This window comes from Salmo trutta, chromosome 19 (assembly GCF_901001165.1).
Source record: "Salmo trutta chromosome 19, fSalTru1.1, whole genome shotgun sequence".
NCBI lineage: Eukaryota > Metazoa > Chordata > Actinopteri > Salmoniformes > Salmonidae > Salmo > Salmo trutta.
This window is the reverse complement of record NC_042975.1, coordinates 50678560-50698291: the sequence shown is the minus strand read 5'-3', so window position 1 is coordinate 50698291 and position 19732 is coordinate 50678560. Positions and strand designations below refer to the sequence as shown.

Below are 19732 nucleotides of genomic sequence, written 5' to 3'. Positions count from 1 at the left end.
TGAGAAACAAGATTCTCTGGACTGGATGTTTTTATTCAAGACCTCAGACTGGGGCAAAGGTTCTCCTTCCAACAGGACCACAACCCTAAGCATACAACGAAGACAACGTAGAAGTGTTTTCAGGACAAGTCTCTGAATGTCCTTGAGTGGCCCAGCCAGAGCCCGGACTTGAACACGATCAAACATCTCTGGAGAGACCTGAAAATAGTTGTGCAGCAATGCTCCCCATCCAACCTGACAGAGCTTAAGAAGATCTTCAGAGAAGAACGGGAGAAACTCCAAATACAGATGTACCAAGCTTGTAGCGTCATACCCATTAAGACTCGGGGCTGTAATCGCTGCCAAAGGTACTTAAAAAAGGTTCTGAGTAAAGGGTCGGAATACTTATGTAAATGTGATATTTCCGTTGTTTATTTTTAATCCGTCGCAAGGCATGAAATAACAGGTTATCGAGCAAACAACGCAATTATCACAACACTTACGTTGTAATATTTTTTTTCTGCCTTGGCTTCCCAAGTGATTTTACCCACGCACCGCTACTGTCTACAAAGAATAACGAATCATTATGATGCAAGGTGATTTGTAGATCAGTCCGTCGGCAGTCCCTGCACCGGCGGCAGCAACGTCAAACAAGCCCGATGTCCATGCTAAAACGGGTTATAGCCATGAGTCCTCTGTGTATATCTATCTATCGATATGACTACAGGCACAACTCCCATAAATAGTTTTTTTCAAAGTTGGCGAAATGCGTCCACTTATATCAGTGTATTCGTAACAACCATTACGAAAGTTCTATTCGATCAAATAGACCTCACGTAGCAAATGATCAATTACAATTTTTGTTGACCAAATTCGACACATTGACCTTCATACAAAAAAATGACTCACTTCGTGGCGTTATTTTTCGTGGACAGATTTTGGGCGGAGTAAAACAATATCTCGCTTCGCCTCTTCCTCTCTGTCGAAGCCCACGTTTGAATGAGATGGCCTTGGATGCTCTGTCTCTAGCAACCTGTTATACGTAGCACCAAAGGTAAGTCAGAATGGAGAGTAGTGTTCTATATGAAGCTAAATAAATGCAGAGAACTTGAATGAACCCTGCCTTTAGCAGTATAGGTAGCTAGCTAGCATACATCCACATATCATCGCCGTAATGTGTAGCTACTGCTAAGCTAGCTACCGTTTGTCCTTACATTCGATGCATTGCCAGCTGTTAATGTTGTAGTTTGCTTAGCCAGTCACCCGAGTCATTTTCACCATTCTTGTTCAGATCGCAAACTAACTTTTCAAATACCAACATGATTGCCATAATGCACTGTACAACAGGATGGCGGTTTTCCCAGTTCATATCTTATTAATTTATATACACAATCTATGGTTTCGTATGTGCTGAGCGTGACAGTCGCCTTCTCTGGCTCCTTGAACTTTCGCACCAGTTTATGCATCGAATGAAAAGTAATCGCAGGCTAGCAAATTGAGACTTGCATTAGAATTGTGAACGGACAGCTAGTCTACTGTAGATGATACCTCTGCTATTTAGAATTTATACACTGTATTAGAGTTGCATGTGAACAAAAGAGGAACTGTGATTTACTGCCTCACTTGTCGTGGGAAAAACAACTACCGAGGTGAAATGGAGTGACATTTTTGTCAATGTTCATTAAGGTGCGATATATACTGTAGCTTAAATAAGAATTTGTTCTTAGCTGACATGCCTATTTATTTATCGTTTTTCAACTGTACACTGATTTTTATGGTGAGTGATAACTGGTTTAACATGTAATAGTAGCTTCGTAGTTTTTTTTTTGTACATTGCGTATTTACTATATATGGTTGTTTCACAGATTGGCATTGGAGCAGGAGCTGTACCATAATAAAGGAGGAACCCTTCTACAGGTAGTTCCAGATCTCCATCTCAATGGCCCCACACCCAGTGGTGCAGGCCATCATTGACCTCTCAGCTGGAGCTATAGGTAAAGTAACAGTTGCAAAGCACAGTTTCGGGGGCTCAAATTATTAGTGTGTTTTTGCCCCCAATGGGGCAGAGAGAAAAAGGTGCAGTTTCATAGCTACTCTCATGCTATTTTAAAAATGTTGCTATGAGGCTGAGTGAAAATGTTGCTGTTTTAGAGCTCTGGGATTCTTGCAACTAGCAGGAACTCCGTCGGACAAGATAAAAGGCATTTTCGTTTGTACAATTATTGTCCAACAAGTGTTTTAAAGGCCTTGATTGTTTAATTCTAACATGAAATTATTCAAACTTAATATCCATTATTGCCTGTTTTTTTGAATGTTAAACACTTTTTTTGGAGTGTTTGAAAATGGGATCCTTTGCTCCGGACAAGGGCATTTCCAAGCATAGAGCCAAAATGGGAATTAATAATATTGAAAGTATATAGAAAATTCCAAAACAAATATTTTTCTTATAAAATTCCCCTAAATATACATTTTTAAACTCAAATAATGCAAAATAAATTACATTCTACTATTAAAAAATAAAAGTTTCCCTGCTGGAGAAGGACTGTTTGAAGAATCCCTGAGCTAATTTCCAGCTATTGTAAAAATTTTGACATGAGGCTGAGAGAAAATATTGCTAATTTCCTGTCATCCCAAACCACTTTTGTCATGGTTTATGACATGTTCATATACTATCTGGGGGGGCCAACCTCCGGGGGGGCCCCAAAGCTTGTGGGCTCCCGCCTTGTGGGGGCTGCAGGGGTGTGTGCTACGCCAGTGTAAAGTAACAACATTATACTGTAACATCAATATGAATATCCTGGTCCCAGGTCTGTTTGTGCTGTATGGCCAACTCCTATGCCATCACCAGTAAAGAAGGATGTTGGGGTCCCTTTGAATAAAACGCATCACACACTTATAAAAGAAAGGGAAAACCCTGTGCTCAGCAGTGTGTCTAGTTCGGGGTGCTGGTTTGGCACAAACAACTAGTATTCAAACATTATTTGATATAAAAAAAACTATTTTTCGTAGGAAAACTAGCCTAGTATTAAAAAGGAAGTAAGAGAACCACACACTAGAAAAGACAGATGACGTGACCTTTTTTCTATTTATTTTTATTTTGCAGTGCAGCAGTGATAAACACATGCAAAATAAGAAACTAAAGCTAACATTTTTCGCCTGTCTTTTTTAAAGGGAAAATCTGCAGTTACTATTAATTTTTACTTAAATTTATATTTACTCATTGATTCTTGAAGAATATAACTTAGAAATGCCTCATGAGCTTAGTTCAACTGTTGTACCCCATCAGAACCCCAGAAATAAACTTGTTTTACTCCACTATTTGTAAACAGATTTTAAATGTAAACAAACACCGTATATAGCCTCAAAACGTGATTAAAAATATACTTTTGATATCATGGATGGTCAGTCCTTGCATCCATAGCCCTGTTTTATGAATTTGATAGTTGTTACATACAGCCTCATCCCTCAGGAAGTATGCTTTGTTATTGTTTCCACTGCGGCTTGCCCCTTTTTAAGTGTTTGGTTTTTGAATACTTATCACACACTGTTGCAAATCCTTATTACTTACACTTATTGCACACCAGTGGTCTGGATGGCCAAGAGAGAGATTAAATATCTAAACCTTTGTGTTACGTCATCTGAGTAAATGTTCTTGAGAGCTTGACCTACTAACTATTGTAATGTAATAGCAGTAGCCATGCTAAAGGGTGTCCATTGTTCAGAGTCCTCACCTCATCTAGCAGGACACTGACTGCTGACTATTGCCTTCCCCCAGCCTGGCCCTTTGTGTTTCCAATGGCTGTGATCACTGTCACACACACACTATCACAAAGCTCACTCTACAGATCCTTATCTCTCAGTGTAAAATGTGGGGGAGGGTAAGTGCTGAATCAGGACGAGTGGTGTATCTTTATAGCAATTACAACACTCGTAAGATATACCACTAAAGAAGTAGGATTCCTTGTAACTTTGCATGATGAAAGATGACCCACACTTCTCTTTGTAATCATAAGGTTCAGGTTTTGTGTCACTGGTTTAAGTAGCCTGGTCCCAGATCTAATTGTGCTGTCTTGTCAACTCCTATGGTCATAAAGTGAAATGGCTCCTTTTAACTGTCCCCACTCCACACCCATCCCCTACCCAGGAGGTACAGCGTGTGTGCTGAGTGGTCAGCCCCTGGACACAGCCAAGGTGAAGATGCAGACCTTTCCCTCCTTGTACCGAGGCTTTGTCCACTGCTTCTCCTCCACATACAAGTATGTTGTTTTGTCTGAGGCTCCTACCCTATGGGACATTCTGGCTCTCTCTCCTGTTTCTGTAGCATGAGGCAGCTTAATGTACAAGTACACCCCCTGGACAGGACGCTAGTCTATCACAGGTCCACGTTAAAGTACAGTGCATTTGGAAAGTATTCAGACCCCTTGACTTTTTCAACATTTTATGTTATGTATTTTTATGTATTCTAAAATGCATGAAACATTTTTTTTAAATCCTCATTTTATGTATTCTAAAATGCATGAAACATTTTTTTTAAATCCTCATCAATCTACACGCAATAACATAATGACAGCAAAAACAGTTAAAAAAAATAAAAAATCCCCCATCTTAAACAGATACCTTATTTACATAAGTATTCATACCCTATGCTATGAGACTCGAAATTGAGCTCAGGTGTATCCTGTTCCCATTGATCATCCTTGATGTTTCTTCAATTTGATTAGAGTCCATCTGTTGTAAATTCAATTGATTGGATGTGATTTGGAAAGATACCCACCTGTCTATGTAAGGTCCCACAATTGACGGTGCATGTCAGAGCAAAAACCAAGCCATGAGGTTCAAGGAATTGTCCATAGAGCTCTGAGACAGGATTGTGTCGAGGCACAGATCTGGGATAAGGTACCAAAATGTTTCTGCAGCATTGAAGGTTCCCAAGAACACATTGGCCTCCACATCATTCTTAAATGGAAGAAGTTTGGAACCATCAGACTCTTCCTAGAGCTGGCCACCCAGCCAAACTGAGCAATCGGGGGAGAAGGGCCTTTTTCAGGGAGGTGACCAAGAACCCAATGGTCACTCTGACAGAGCTCCCGAGTTCCTCTGTGGAGATGGTTGTCCGTCTGGAAGGTTCTCCCATCTCCACAGAGGTACTCTGGAGCTTTGTCAGAATGACCATCGGGTTCTTGTTCACCTCCCTGACCAAGGCCCTTCTCCCCCGATTGCTCAGTTTGGCCGGGCGGCCAGCTCTAAGAGTCTGATGGTTCCAACGTTCTTCCATTTAAGAATGATGGAGGCCAATGTGTTCTTGAGAACCTTCAATGCTGCCTACTTTTTTTTGGTACCTTTCCCCAGATCTGTGCCTCGACACAATCCTGTCCCGGAGCTCTATGGACAATTCCTTCAAACTCATGGCTTGGTTTTTGCTCTGACATGAACTGTCAACTGTGGGACCTTAAATAGACAGGTGTGTCCCTTTCCAAATTCTGTCCAATCAATTGTGTTTACCACAGGTGGATTCCAATCAAGTAGTAGAAACATCTCAAGGATGACCAATGGGAACAGGATGCACCTGAACTAAATTTCGAGTCTCATAGCAAAGAGTCTGAATACTTACGTAAATAAGGTAGGTCTGTTATTTTGAATAAATTTGCAAAAAGGTATAACCTGTTTTTGCTTTGTTATTATAGGGTATTTTGTGTAGATTGATGGGGGGGGGGGGAATACCCTTATCCATTTTATAGTAAGGCTGTAATGTAACAAGGTGGAAAAAGTCATGGGGTCTGAATACTTTCCGAATGCACTGATGTAATGTATTTTGACTAACGTGGATGACATCAAGTATTTTGTCTGCCCCTGGTTGTTTTATAGTGTTGTAAACTATTGTAAACAATATCTTGTAAATTGTTCTAATCTTGTGGAGTGACACTTTAATAAACTACTCTAAACTGTACAGACAGGTGGGTCTCCGAGGGCTCTACCAGGGTACCAGCCCGGCCCTGATGGCTAACATCGCTGAGAATTCTGTCCTCTTCATGAGCTACGGATTCTGCCAGGAGGTGGTTCGCACAATGGCAGGACTGGGAACTGAGGCTCCACTCAGGTAAGGAAAGATACTGGGATGTAGGCCTAATTAATGCTCGCTCTCTTTCAGTAGTCGGCATACCATCTCCTACTGTATGTTCTCTCTTTCTCTATATGTCTCTGTCTTTCAGTGACATGCAAAAAGCATGTGCTGGGTCGGTAGCATCCATATTCTCCTCTCTGGTCCTGTGCCCCACTGAGCTGGTCAAGTGTCGTCTACAAGCCATGTACGAGATGGAAGCGTCTGGCAAGATCGCAAAGGGCCAAAAGTGAGTGTTTAAAGGCCCAGTGCAGTCAAAATTTTCCTGTGTTTTGTATCATATTGTATAACAGCTGATGAAACTAACATTGTAAAAGTGTTATTTCCTGATTAGTTGCTGGTTGAAAATACAATCTACGCAGGACCTTCTAATCATCAGATTTTGTATGAGTGGAGCTTCGACAGGCGGTAAATTAGTTAATGTTAGAGGTCGACCGATTAATCAGCGTGGCCGATTTTTCCACGAGGAGACTGTGTGGCAGGCTGACCACCTGTTACGCGAGTGCAGCAAGGAGCCAAGGTAATCTTAACATAATCACTAGTTAACTACACATGGTTGATGATATTACTAGGTTAACTAGCTTGTCCTGCGTTGCATATAATCAATGCGGCGCCTGTTAATTTATCATTGAATCACAGCCTACTTCGCCAAACGGGTGATGATTTAAAAGCGCATTCGCGAAAAAGCACAATCGTTGCACGAATGTACCTAACCATAAACATCAATGCCTTTGTTAAAATCAATACACAGAAGTATTTTTTTAAACCTGCATATTTAGTTAATAGAAATATATGTTAGCAGACAATATTAACTAGGTAAATTGTGTCACTTCTTTTGCGTTCATTGCAAGCAGAGTCCGGGTATATGCAACAGTTTGGGCCGCCTTGCTTGTTGCAAACTAATTTGCCAGAATTTTACATAATTGTGACATAACATTGAAGGTTGTGCAATGTAACAGTAATATTTAGACTTAGGGTTGCCACCCGTTAGATAAAATACGGAACGGTTCCGTATTTCACTGAAAGAATAAATGTTTTGTTTTCGAGATGATAGTTTCCGGATTTGACCATATTAATGACCTAAGGCTCGTATTTCTGTGTTTATTATATTACAATTAAGTCTATGATTTGATAGAGCAGTCTGACTGAGCGGTGGTAGGCAGCAGCAGGATCGTAAGCATTCATTCAAACTTTACTGAGTTTGCCAGCAGCTCTAAGCTATGCTTGATCACAGCGCTGTTTATGACTTCAAGCCTATCAACTCCTGAGATTAGGCTGGCAATACTAAAGTGCCTATTAGAACATCCAATAGTCAAAGGTATATGAAATACAAATAGTATAGAGAGAAATGGTCGACGCGTCATAACTACAACCTAAAACTTCTTAACTGGGAATATTGAACCACCAGCTTTCATATGTTCTGAGCATGGAACGTTAGCTTTTTTACATGGCACATATTGCACTTTACTTTCTTCTCCAACACTGTGTTTTTGCATTGTTTAAACCAAATTGAGCATGTTTCATTATTTATTTATGTATTATGTTAAGTTAAAATAAGTGTTCATTGTTCATTCAGTGTTGTAATTGTCATTATTACATATATTTATTTAATCGGTATCGTCTTTTTTTGGTCCTCCAATAATCGTTATTGAAAAATCATAATTGGTCAACCTCTAGTTAATAGACCAATAACAGAGTTTCAAACCCCTCTGCCAATGGGTGAGATCGTTTTGCATTGCAGGGTTTGCACATTTTAGACCTTTCCATTGGACCTAAAGTGAAATCTCCACCCACCCGGGGCAGCGAGCAATGCAATGCAATGCAATGCAATGCAATGCAAAGCAAACTCGCTCAGTAACAGCTAGTTTTCAGTTTTCCCCTCCCCGCTCAGACCACTCCAAGGCAGTCCTAGCAAAAATCTTGCTTGACTTTTTATCTTTTTGACCATGTTACCCAGAAATAATTTTATATTGATATAAAAAATAATATTCACATAATTACTTACATTTTTCACTTAAGTTTTGCTATTTTAAACACATTTTTTTCTCTTCTGTTTTGTTTAGAGGGCTTCCAACATTGTGTAAACTATTCTTACAAAAGGGCCATGTTTTGATTTTCATATTACCTCTTATAAAAGAGCTTTTCTACCTCTGAATTGGAGGATTGGTCCGGTGTGGCTGAGTTTGTAAAAGTGTAGCACTGATAGTGCCAAGGTTGTTGGTTCAATTCCTGCAGGGATCCCATACAAATTTTAAGTATGCACTCACAGTTCTGTAAGATGCTTTCCATAAAAGCGACTGCTAAATGGCACACACAAAGTGTATAAACTTTCCATTTTCTCTCTCTGCCTCTCTTTCTCTGCCTGCAGCACGGTGTGGTCGGTGGTGAAGTCAGTGATGAAGCAAAATGGTCCTACAGGGTTTTTCACAGGCCTGACCACAACCATCGCCAGAGAGGTGCCTGGGTACTTCTGCTTCTTCGGGGCCTACGAGCTCTGCCGAACCACCTTTGCTGACAACATGAAGTGCAGCAAGGATGACATAGGTAGTGTTACTTAACTATTAAGGGATGGCAAGTAGCCTAGATGTTAGTCCTGGGCCTTCCCGAGGGGATGGGATAAAGGAGAATGCTTTTAAAGATTAATTGTGTAGCAATATACTTGATTGTGATTCCTTTTGGGATTATGTCGGAATTGGCCAATGTAAAGCAATCACCGTTTGCGCCAAACTCTCTTTCCAAAACATTCAACCTAATTTGGTTAATTTGTTAGAAAAAACACACTATGCTTATGACTGTGTTCCTGATGACTTGTGCCTATGTGTATGTTACAGGAGTGGCCCCTATTGTGTTCAGTGGGGGTTTCGGGGGTGCATGCCTGTGGCTGGTGGTCTACCCCTTTGACTGTGTCAAGTCTCGCATCCAGGTCATGTCAATGGTAGGGCGCCAGGAAGGTTTCTTCAAGACCATGATGGCCATCATGAGGACGGAAGGTAGGCACTGCACTGTGTGGGATGTTTTATGGTTTTGAGCAACATTTTTAAACATGAATTGTAAAGACTTTCCTATCTTCAAACATTATAGATAATTTATTCCCTCCCCCCCAAAAATTAAATTGTTTGCGATGCAGCGAGAACAAATTATACATCTGTATGTGATGTGCTTGTGGGTGAGCAGTACCAGAGCAGTTGTTGAGCGATCGACCAAGCTAACATTCTGACTTTGTAAAAATCCACTCTGTGCTTCAAGCAAGATGCATCACTCCTCTTACACGCTTTGTTGAGGACAATAGGAAATATGATCCTTTCCTGTCTACCCCTTTTGTTTAGGTGTAAGGGCGCTCTATTCTGGTTTGACCCCCACCATGATCCGCACGTTCCCCGCCAACGGAGCTCTGTTCCTGGGGTACGAGGCCAGCCGTAAGTTCATGATGAAACAGTTTGACAGCTGACCTGGTCCTCCTCCGACAATGATGTCCCCCATCTCTTTTTTTGCCTTGTCATTTGTTCTGGTTAACCCTACTACGTTGTGTCGTTAACCTCCTATAACACTCCGAACTGGTTGAAATGACCTGATTTTCAATGAGTTCTGGTTGAAAGTGGGTTGAGCTTTGCCCGCTGGGTTGGCCTTGGAACCCACACTCCTCAGAGTGAAGCATTGTGGCTAATATTATGTTTTTAGATACTTGACTTTAAATGTGAATATACACTGAGTGTATAAAACATTAGGAACCTAATATTGAGTTGCATCCCCTTTTGCCCTGAACAGCCTCAATTTGTTAGGGAATGGACTCTACAAGGTGTCAAAAGCGTTCCACAGGGATGCTGGCCCATGTTGACTCCAATGCTTCCCACAGATGTGTCAATTGGCTGGATGTCCTTTGCGTGGTGGACCTTTCTTGATACACACAGGAAACTGTTGCGCATGAAAAACCCAGCAGCATTGCAGTTCCTGACACACTTCAACCGGTGCGCCTGGCACCTACTACAGTACCATTCCCCGTTCAAAAGGCACTTAAATCTTCTCTGAATGGCATACATACACAATCCATGTCTCTATTGTCTCAAGGCTTAAATATCCTTTAACCTGTTTCCTCCCCTTCGTCTACACTGATTTGAAGTAGATTTAACAGGTGACATCAATAAGGGATCATAGACTGACCGGGTGAATCCAGTTGAAAACTATGTCATGGACCTAATTCTTTGTACACTTGGTGTAAGGTTGATATACAGGATGCATTTTCAGACCTGATTTGAAAGGGGATCAAGGTCTGGGAGTGGAGTATTAGTGTTTTTAAATTTTTTATTTTACAGTATTAATAAAATACATGTTATTTTATAAAGCCCTTTTTACATTCGCATTTGTCTGTGGTACGCCAGCGCAGAATCTCAGAATAGTCATAATCTATTTCTTAATCTGCAAGAGGGGTATACTACAAAGCAGAATCAAGGAGTTAGACAGTTAACTTGGTTCTATATTCTGAAAAAACATTTTATATTTTAAAGAAATAAGCTTGAAATGTGCATGGTCCAATTGGCTCCACAAACAAAAACGCATATCTAAGTTTAGCTTTCTTAAAGAACCAGAAAATGATCAGTTATTTCTCTGTTTATCAAAGTTAGCTGGCTAATGCATTGATCCTGCTTTGTAGTATACCCCTGAGTTGTTACTGTACTTTTGTGGTCTCGTCTGTCTACTGCAGAAGGGAAATGCATATATACAGCCAACCGTTATTTTCCTCCTATTTTCAACACTCTACTGGAGTGGACTTGACCCGAGGGGTATACTACAAAGCGCGCTCAATGAATTAGCCAGTTAACTTTGATAAACAACCAGAAATAACTATTGCTTTTCTGATTCATTAAGAAATATGTCTTTTTGGTTGAGTCAATTAGACCAGGCCATTTCAAGCTTATCCTTCTAAAAAAACGGCAAAGTTATTTCAGAATATTTAGGCAAGTAAGCTGGGTAACTCATTGATCCTTTGTTGTATACCCCTCTGGCTTACTTGTCATGGTGCTGGTACACTATTGAGAGAGGCACTGTAGTAGTACGTTTTTTTCCAGCCATTCCAAGAAAACAGCACTCGGTATTCAAATGCATTTCAATACTGCAGCCGGATTGCCTTTATGCCAAGTTCCCTGAAATGTAACTCCATTATTCAAATGTTCAGTGTTTTTCTGTCCTTTTTTTTAGTAATTAATATTGGTAACGCTTAACATTCAGTTGCTCTTATAGCTGTGTAATAATGCTGAAATGATTATAGTAACATTGTACTAACATGTTATGTCAGTAACTGCGTTATAATTCATTTGAGCAGTTTTGTAATTACATAGGGGAGGAATTGGGGGTGAAGTGTTACCTTATTATTGTTGTTTGTCTATTAACCACTATTCTTCACCTTGTTTGTCATGTAATGTTATAATGTGATGTGCAAGACCATGAAATTCTCCGCTTCAAGTATAATATCCAAACTGCCAATTGCAATGATCTGCAGGAGGTATCATTCCATTGTCAAATATTCCTTAAACAAGTCTTTAACTTTAGACATTTTAAATATGCAATATTTATTTCAAATAAAGATGCATATTCTATTATTCATGTTCAGGAAATTATCAGGACCGAGTAGCCTATTATACTATCCTACTGTAAAGAGTACAGTACTGTATAGAGTAAAGAATACTAACTGTATATGTTGGGGAAAAATAGTTTTTGTATTGTAATTACATGACTTGCATTAAAAGTGTCCCTGCAGGACAAAGATGTGGGACATCTCATGTGCTGCATTCAGTACTTCACACCCCTTGACTTTTTCCACATTTTGTTGTGTTACAGCCTACATTTAAAATTTAGATTTTTGATGTCACTGGCCTACACTCAATACTCAAATGTCATAGTGGAATTATGTTTTTCAAAATTATGACAAATTAATGAAAAGCTGAAATGTCTTGAGTCAATAAGTATTCAACCCCCTTTTGTTACGTCAAGCCTAAATAAGTTCAGGAGTACAAATGTTCTTAACACGTCTCATAAGTTGTATGGTGTGTTTTGAAAATGATTTTTTAATGACTACCTCGTCTCTGTACCCCACACATACAATTATTTGTAAGGTCCCTCAGTCGAGCAGTGAATTTCAAACAGAGATTCAACCACAAAGACCAGGGAGGTTTGCAAATAAGGACGTCTATGGGTAGATGTAAAAAAAAAATATATATATATATATATATCCCTCTAAGCATGGCGACAATATTAATTACACTGGATGGTGTAGCAATACATCCAGTCACAATAAAGATACAGGCATCCTTCCTATCTCAGTTGCCAGAGAGGAAAGAAACTGCTCAGGGATTTCACCATAAGGCTAATGCTTTAGGGCGTTTGGTACCCTGATCTGCGCTATGCTTGAGTAGTGGGTCCAAGATCCGGGACCAGAGTACCATGTATTCTGACGCGGCAGCGTGAGTCGCGTGGACCTTTTATTCCTGTGGTAAACAAGCTAGCTCGCTGATGTCATGTAAACTGTTATTTTCAGGTTTTGTGGAATCAAAACTTATTCTGTAGACTTATAACAAACGCTCCAGGTAACCGAACCAGGGTACCGAATTTCAGATGTGATAATGCCCTAACAGTTAGAGTTTAATGGCTGGAATAGGAAAATACTAACTTAATTGACAGAGTGAAAAGAAGGAAGCCTGTACAGACTAAAAAATATTCCAAAACATGCATCCTGTTTGCAATAAGGCACTAAAGTAAAACTGCAAAAAATATGACAAAGAAATTAACTATGTCCTGAATGTTTGGGGCAAATCTAGCACAACACACCACGGAGTACCACTCTTCATATTGTCAAGCATAGTGGTGGCTATATCATGTCATATGAAAGGACTAGGGAGTTTTTTGTGACACAGAATAGAGCTAAGCACAGGCAAAGTCCTAAAGGAAAACCTGGTTCAGTATACTTTCCAACAGACACTGGGAGGCCAGTTCACCTTTCAGCAGGACAATAACCTAAAACACAAGGCCAAATATACACTGGAGTTGCTTACCAAGACAACATTGAATGTTCCAGAGTGGCCTAGTTACAATTTTGTCTTAAATTGGCTTGAAATCTATGGCATGACTTGAACATGGCTGTCTAGCAATGTTCAGCAACCAAATTGGCAGAAAATATGGCCGGCGGGCCAGTAGCGGTCCACCAGTGGCAAAGCCTGCGGTTCGCCGGTGTTTTGCTCATCGTTTTTCCAGCGGACCACCAGCGGCAGCCGACACTTTTCCGACAGAGGTCCACTACTGAGCCGCTGGTTCATAGTAAGTATTTGTTGTCGGTCCACCGTTCATATTATCAGTATCTTTCCACACAGTAATGATTCCAAAATCATGTACACCACTCTCAATAATCGTTCCAAATGTATTGTAAAACACATTACAAAATAAAAAGATCTACATTGAATACATGGTAATGATGAATATGCATTATATATATTTTTGTTGTAAGTATTATACAATTAGTAATAATAATAAAATAAATATATCTATACATTTAGGCTTTCTAATTTATTACAGAAAATCATGACCTGGACTACGAAATAATGAGTATGTACAATATACACAGACAAACAGAAAATTGTTTCTTGAGCCTCTTCAATTGGCCTGCCTTTCTTTCCTACCCTCTTCTCTGTCAGCAGCTCCCTTCAGAAATGTTGCAACCACCTCTCGGAGGTTCCCCTCTGTTGCCTCTTTTGTAGAGGGGTTCTTTCTTATCGCAGGCGATCGCCGTAGCTGGGGAGATCCGCGAGAAGGGCCTGGCACGCGTCCAGAGTAGCCGCCGGACCATTTGGCTAAAGTGTATGTAAACTTCCGACTTCAACTGTACACTACCGTTCAAAATTTTTGGGTCACTTAGAAATGTCCTTGTTTTTGAAAGAAAAGCTAAATATTTGTCCATTAAAATAACATCAAATTGATCAGAAATACAGTGTAGACATTGTTAATGTTGTAAATGACAATTGTAGCTGGAAACGGTCGATTTTTAAATGGAATATCTACATAGGCGTACAGAGGCCCATTATCAGCAACCATCACTACTGTGTTCCAATGGCACGTTGTGTTAGCTAATCCAAGTTTATCATTTTAAAAGGCTAATTGATCATTAGAAAACCCCTTTGCAATTATGTTAGCACAGCTGAAAACTGTTGTCTGATTAAAGAAGCAATAAAACGGACCTTCTTTAGGCTAGTTGAGTGTCTGGATCATCAGCGTTTGTGGGTTTGATTACAGGCTCAAAATGTCCAGAAAGAAAGTATTTTCTTATGAGAAATGAAGGCTATTCCATGCGAGAAATGGCTCTAACCAGAATAGAAAGAGGTGTGGGAGGCCCCAGTGCACAACTGAGCAAGAGGACAAGTACATTAGAGTGTCTAGTTTGAGAAATAGATGCCTCACAAGTCCTCAACTGGCAGCTTCATTAAATTATACCCGCAAAACACCCGTCTCAACGTCAACAGTGAAGAGGCAACTCCGGGATGCTGGCCTTCTAGGCAGAGTTTCTCTGTCCAGTGTCAGTGTTCTTTTTCCCATCTTGATCTTTATTTTTATTGGCCAGTCTGAGCCAATAAGCCATATGGCTTTTTCTTTGCAACTCTGCCTAGAAGGCCAGCATCCCGGAGCCACCTTTTCACTGTTGACATTGAGACTGGTGTGGGCCTCTGTTCGCCTATGTAGATATTCCATAAATACAAATCTGCCATTTCCAGCTACAATAGTCATTTACAACATTAACAATATCTACACTGTATTTCTGATCAATTTGATGTTATTTTAATGGACAATATATTTTGCTTTTCATTCAAAAACAAGGACATTTCTAAGTGATCCCGGACTTTTGAACATTAGTGTGTGTGTATGTGTGTATATATATATATATATATATATTTATTTATTTATTGTTTTCAGCAATAGTAGCAGTACTTATTCAATTTATGAGAAGGTGTTACAGCAGGTCGCACGCATGGGTCCACATATCGACATGCCCGAAGTTCCTCCACTGAAGGTTCCTCCGCTGAAGACCTCCACCTAGCATAGCGGCTTGCCACTCAAGAAACGCTAGTGGACCGATGAACGATTGCCGACTATCGGCATGCCAATGGTCTGCCACCGGAGGCCCAACCGTGGCAAGCCGCTGACGGCGTGCCACCCAAAAAATACTGGAGGACCGACAGGTCATTGTTAGCTGGGGATCAACAACCAACTTAACAGATCTAGAATAATTTTGAAAAAATAATGTGCAGATATTGTACAATTCAGGTGTGCAAAGCTCTTAGAGACTTTCCCAGATGTAATTGCTGCAAAGGTGATTCTAACATGTATTGACTCAGTGGGTTAAATACTTATCTAATCAACATATATTCATGTTTTATTTTTCATTCATGTTTTACAAATGTTAGAATTTGTATTCCAATTGGATCTAAAAATTATAATTAAATCAATTTTAATCTCACTTTGTAACACTGCATTTGGACGAAGGGGTGTGAATACTTTCTGAAGGCACTGTATAATGCGTTAATTCATGTCTCTTGTAATGGAGAATAGACAATCATTAACCATTACTTAGTAATGGACTCAATTAGTAGAAATCATATATTTGTCTCTCTTATTTTCAACAGAAAGTGTCTATGTATCAATACAATGGAGACGAGAGCACAAATAGCCTTAAAGAATAAAAAATATTTCATTTTATTTCAGAAAATGTATACAATGCATGTATATAATGAACACAAAGAATTGATATTCTATATTATATGCTGCACCACTGAATAGCAATTGCATGTCACTGAGGAGTTTACTGGAAAATTCTGAAATGACACCAATCCATGTATCGGACAAAGCGTTATTTTCTGTTAAAAACACATTTCAATACATTATACATTTGCATCTAACTATACTGACAAATGCTAATTTGGTATACGGTTGATATGCGGTTGTCTTACCTGCCTTAGTTGAATTCACTAACTGTAAGTCACTCTGAAGAAGAGTGTCTGCTAAATGACTAAAATGTAAATTTAGAAGGTATATCACATTGCAAACATTAAAATAAGGGAGAATGTTGTGCATCACATTGCAAACATATTGAAGCCAATGTCTCTCTTGGTCCACTTAGAGGCGCCAGTCAATCCATCATGAGAGTAGAATAAGAGTCTTCCTTCCATTAAATAACCTGCTTGGGACAAGATTAACAGGGAGACAAATTTAATAAGGAAACTTTCCCCACAGGGAGACAAATTTAATAAGGAAACTTTCCCCACAGTGAAGGACTAATCAGCTCGCTAGAAGACCATGCTATAAGAGTTAATTGGTCTCCTTTTCCTATAGCGTATCACTTTTCAGCAGTGTAGGCTATAGCTGATACATTTTAAGGATTAACATCACATCAATTACATTACATTTAAAAATGTACTTAATTGAAAAAATATATTTATATTAAATCCAATGACAACGGTCTCACAAACAGGTGTAAGGGCCCCCTTCCATACCCCTTTGTTGGTGCAGGTTCCACAGAGGCATCCAAAGAGCCCGTTGATCATCTGGGTGCAACAGAGCACCAGCTGCAGAGAGCTTGTCACCAGCAGGATGGCAAACAGCCCAATGTTAAACTCCACCACGTTTTTAGGCTCTGTGCACAAGCTCCACAGATTACGGTTGTTCAGGTAACTGTCCTCTCTGATGGGGAAAGCGGGAAAGGGTTGTAATTAATTATAAGCATAGTGGTGTGTGTGTGTGTGTATGAAGTCACTAACCTGTCTTTGAAGGGAGTCATCCAGAGCAGCAGCACTCTACAGTAGGGCCCGTTAATCAGGCCAAGCATTGCCACTATGAAACTGTAGAGGGCGCCAGCAACCCCGACCGCAGCAAAGGCAATGGAGAGGAACATCTGTGGAAACAAGATTAGTTTAGTTTTAATTTATTGGTCTTTCAGCATTATTACAGGTTCTTAAAGAAAGTTATAATTAAAAAACACAGAATTACAATAATAAATGTTAATTTCAAAGTGCTAAAAATTATGATGACTATCTTGTTTAGTATTTCCTGTTTTCTTTGCATCCTATCACGTATGATTCCTTTCTTCCTTTCTTTCTCTCTCTCTCCGTATCTGTCTATCTGTCTCTGTCTATCTGTATCTCTGCATCTGTATCTCTGATCCTTTTGTAATCTTTCGAAAGTAATCTTTCAATTCCCTGCTCTTCTTTTTAGAGTTTTCTAGTCTTTTAGAGTTCAACAGTTATCATTCTTATAGACTTCTCCAGTGTTTTCTTATCTGTAAAGAGGACTTACCCCGCAGCGGTTGGCACAGCATCCCTGCTGTCCAGTAACATGGATGTACAATGCTGGGACCAACACCTGGAAAGGGAATGGGCAAGGAAATCAGTACCATGCATGTAACCTCAAGGACTTTTATCCTGGTTAAATAAAGGCTAAATAAATTAAAAATCGACATTTGACAATAACAACTATTTGCATTTGAACAAGGCAATACTAGTGGTTGAATGGTTGAATGTTTTTATTTTTGTGTGTGAATTATTTTGTTACTCTTGTTCTTGAATGAGGCGGTAGTAGGAAGATCCAGCAAATGTGTACTTTGATAAGGGCTGTGGTGAGCTTCTTGGCAAATAAAGCAGCATGATTCAGCAGATTACTTACATATCACACTGTAGTTTGTCCCTAACCATGTAAAAATCTAAAAACTAGTAAAAAAACACTAAAACATGCAAACCATATTTGAATCACTGGCCCCCTTGGATAACTAAACTGTGCCAACTCATGGGTGACTCCCAATTATACATATACTTGTGAATCATGTGGAACCGAAACAAGGGTTTCATCAATACACAAAACAAAATCCATATGAAATTTCTCTGACATTCTCATATGAATGGTTATGGGGGATTTCCCAATGGCTTGCACTTAAAAAAATATTGCATAATTAAATTAAACACCATTCATTAGTTAAGAAGAAAGAACTTACCATTAGTCCCCCTCCAACCAGTCCTCCCATGTACTTCACCTCTTCTGTAATGTATCCATCTTTGGCGTAACTGGTCTCCCAACCCGGGAAGAACAGTATGATGTTACAGAGGATGGAGATGACTGCCAGTGGGTATAGCGTCACCCCTATACACCGGGAGCATTTACCTGTACACATCCTATCTGTCACTTACTGTTTGACTTGTCTAAGAACTGTGCAGCCAATAGGTTTGAGACCCTTGGACGATGAGAGCCTTGAACATTCCAAAAGAAAAAAACAGGGTTCTTTCAGTTAGGTATAAAGTTGTAAAACAAAGTCTTATAATTCCACAAAGGGTCTTTTCTGATGAAAACAATCGTCTTGTCCACTCACCTTTTTTTCTCTCTACCTGGTGATATACGGGGGGGAAATAGTTTAAATACTAGGTGGGAGGAGGGGTTTTGTGTGGGTGTAATAGTGTACTGTGAGTCATAGTAAAGCAAAGCCTATAATTGGACACCTATTCTTCACCCAACGCAGCTCGGGGACTTTGAATGGCGTCATTTATGTCAAATCGATTACGGAGTTATGATTAACACTAGAGGTTGGCATGGTTTCCTTTGGTGATAAACAACAAACCGTAGTCAGAATAGGGTACCTGAGAAATAACCTTTCGAAGCCTCCAGACTACAGTTATTTGTCGGTTTAATATGCCCCTATTGTCACAATATTCTCTAATAAATAAGAGAGGGTAATTGTTTTTGTGTTGTTCTGCTTCTTTCAAATCTTCCAAGCTACACTGAATGTGTTCCGCATGTGTGTGTTTGCACTGTCTATCTGAGTTTCTGTAAAAGCCCCACTCCTTGTGAACTTTGGACTAGTAGTGCGTGATGCTGTAGATGGGAGGGATACAATAAGTCTTTGACATCCGCAGTAAAACATTAACACGTGACTGGTTAAACATTAATAAGAGACTGCACCCTAGCCATGGTGAGCTATGATAAAGGAATGTCATTCACCACTTACAAATATTAGCCGTTTTGAATTGAGTAACTGTAACTTCCAAATGGAGATATTCATTGGAAACATTTGTGTGCACCGCTAACTAAGGATTTCTCAGTTACATACTCAGTTATATGATTTAGTCTGTCATTATAGGATGATGAGCAATGAGCATCCTTTTGATTACAATAAAAAGGATCTGACAAAAACCAAGAGGCCGACATGTAAGCTTGAATAAAAATAAGTGATACTAGCAAAAGCAGTGTGCAGGTTTCTCTTTTCTTTGAAGATTACCATGAGTTAACACCTGTGAGAAAGTAATTAAGGGAGCTCTTTGGTGTTAGTGCAGGTGACATTTCTAGGGAGAGAACGTTTTTGTAATGTTACCCGCAATGTTCCCCAGATGTTTGAGTGTCCAGTTTTCTGTTAGTTAGGGGAACCATCTATGTATGTTAGCAAAAAACCTCCTGAGAACCTATTTAGAATGTTTTGGCATTAGAGTTAAGAGAACATTCCCTAAATGTCAAACAGAACTTACCCAGAACGTGGTTGCCATGTTCTCAGAATAGCCCATATTAATGTTCTAGACACGTTTCATTGGAACGTTGCAAGAACATTCATGTGTCCAGTTTTCTGAG

General features: G+C 39.7%; 2 protein-coding genes across 3 annotated transcripts; one reads left to right on the top strand and one right to left on the bottom strand.

The window, feature by feature from the left end:
* The first annotated feature begins 861 nt into the window (after positions 1–861).
* On the top strand, positions 862–9868 carry slc25a15b (solute carrier family 25 member 15b). Its single transcript, XM_029701658.1, has 8 exons — positions 862–1033; positions 1845–1973; positions 4124–4235; positions 5930–6076; positions 6189–6326; positions 8466–8641; positions 8929–9087; positions 9424–9868. The coding sequence occupies exons 2-8, from the start codon at positions 1919–1921 to the stop codon at positions 9543–9545; spliced, it is 909 nt and encodes a 302-aa protein (XP_029557518.1). The 5' UTR covers positions 862–1033; positions 1845–1918; the 3' UTR covers positions 9546–9868.
* Positions 9869–15797: 5929 nt separating this feature from the next.
* Positions 15798–18582, bottom strand: tm4sf21a (transmembrane 4 L six family member 21a). 2 transcript variants are annotated; one of them, XM_029701656.1, is made up of 6 exons: positions 18486–18582; positions 18114–18366; positions 17423–17488; positions 16888–17021; positions 16624–16810; positions 15798–16310 (listed from the first exon to the last, which is right to left on the bottom strand). In XM_029701656.1, the coding sequence occupies exons 2-6, from the start codon at positions 18288–18290 to the stop codon at positions 16299–16301; spliced, it is 576 nt and encodes a 191-aa protein (XP_029557516.1). In that variant the 5' UTR covers positions 18291–18366; positions 18486–18582; the 3' UTR covers positions 15798–16298. The 2 variants fall into 2 exon arrangements, with proteins under 2 accessions (XP_029557516.1, XP_029557517.1); XM_029701657.1 differs by lacking the exon at positions 18486–18582 and having other exon boundaries at positions 15798–16307; positions 18114–18479.
* Positions 18583–19732: the final 1150 nt, after the last annotated feature.

Coding starts and splice junctions, on each gene's coding strand:
- slc25a15b (XM_029701658.1), top strand. CDS start 1,919: ATGGCCCCACACCCAGTGGTGCAGGCCATCATTGACCTCTCAGCTGGA. Junction 1,974..4,123: donor CCTCTCAGCTGGAGCTATAG/GTAAAGTAACAG, acceptor TCCCCTACCCAG/GAGGTACAGCGTGTGTGCTG. Junction 8,642..8,928: donor GTGCAGCAAGGATGACATAG/GTAGTGTTACTT, acceptor TGTATGTTACAG/GAGTGGCCCCTATTGTGTTC.
- tm4sf21a (XM_029701656.1), bottom strand. CDS start 18,290: ATGTGTACAGGTAAATGCTCCCGGTGTATAGGGGTGACGCTATACCCA. Junction 17,489..18,113: donor TGGTTGGAGGGGGACTAATG/GTAAGTTCTTTC, acceptor TTCCCTTTCCAG/GTGTTGGTCCCAGCATTGTA. Junction 17,022..17,422: donor GCTGTGCCAACCGCTGCGGG/GTAAGTCCTCTT, acceptor TTGTTTCCACAG/ATGTTCCTCTCCATTGCCTT.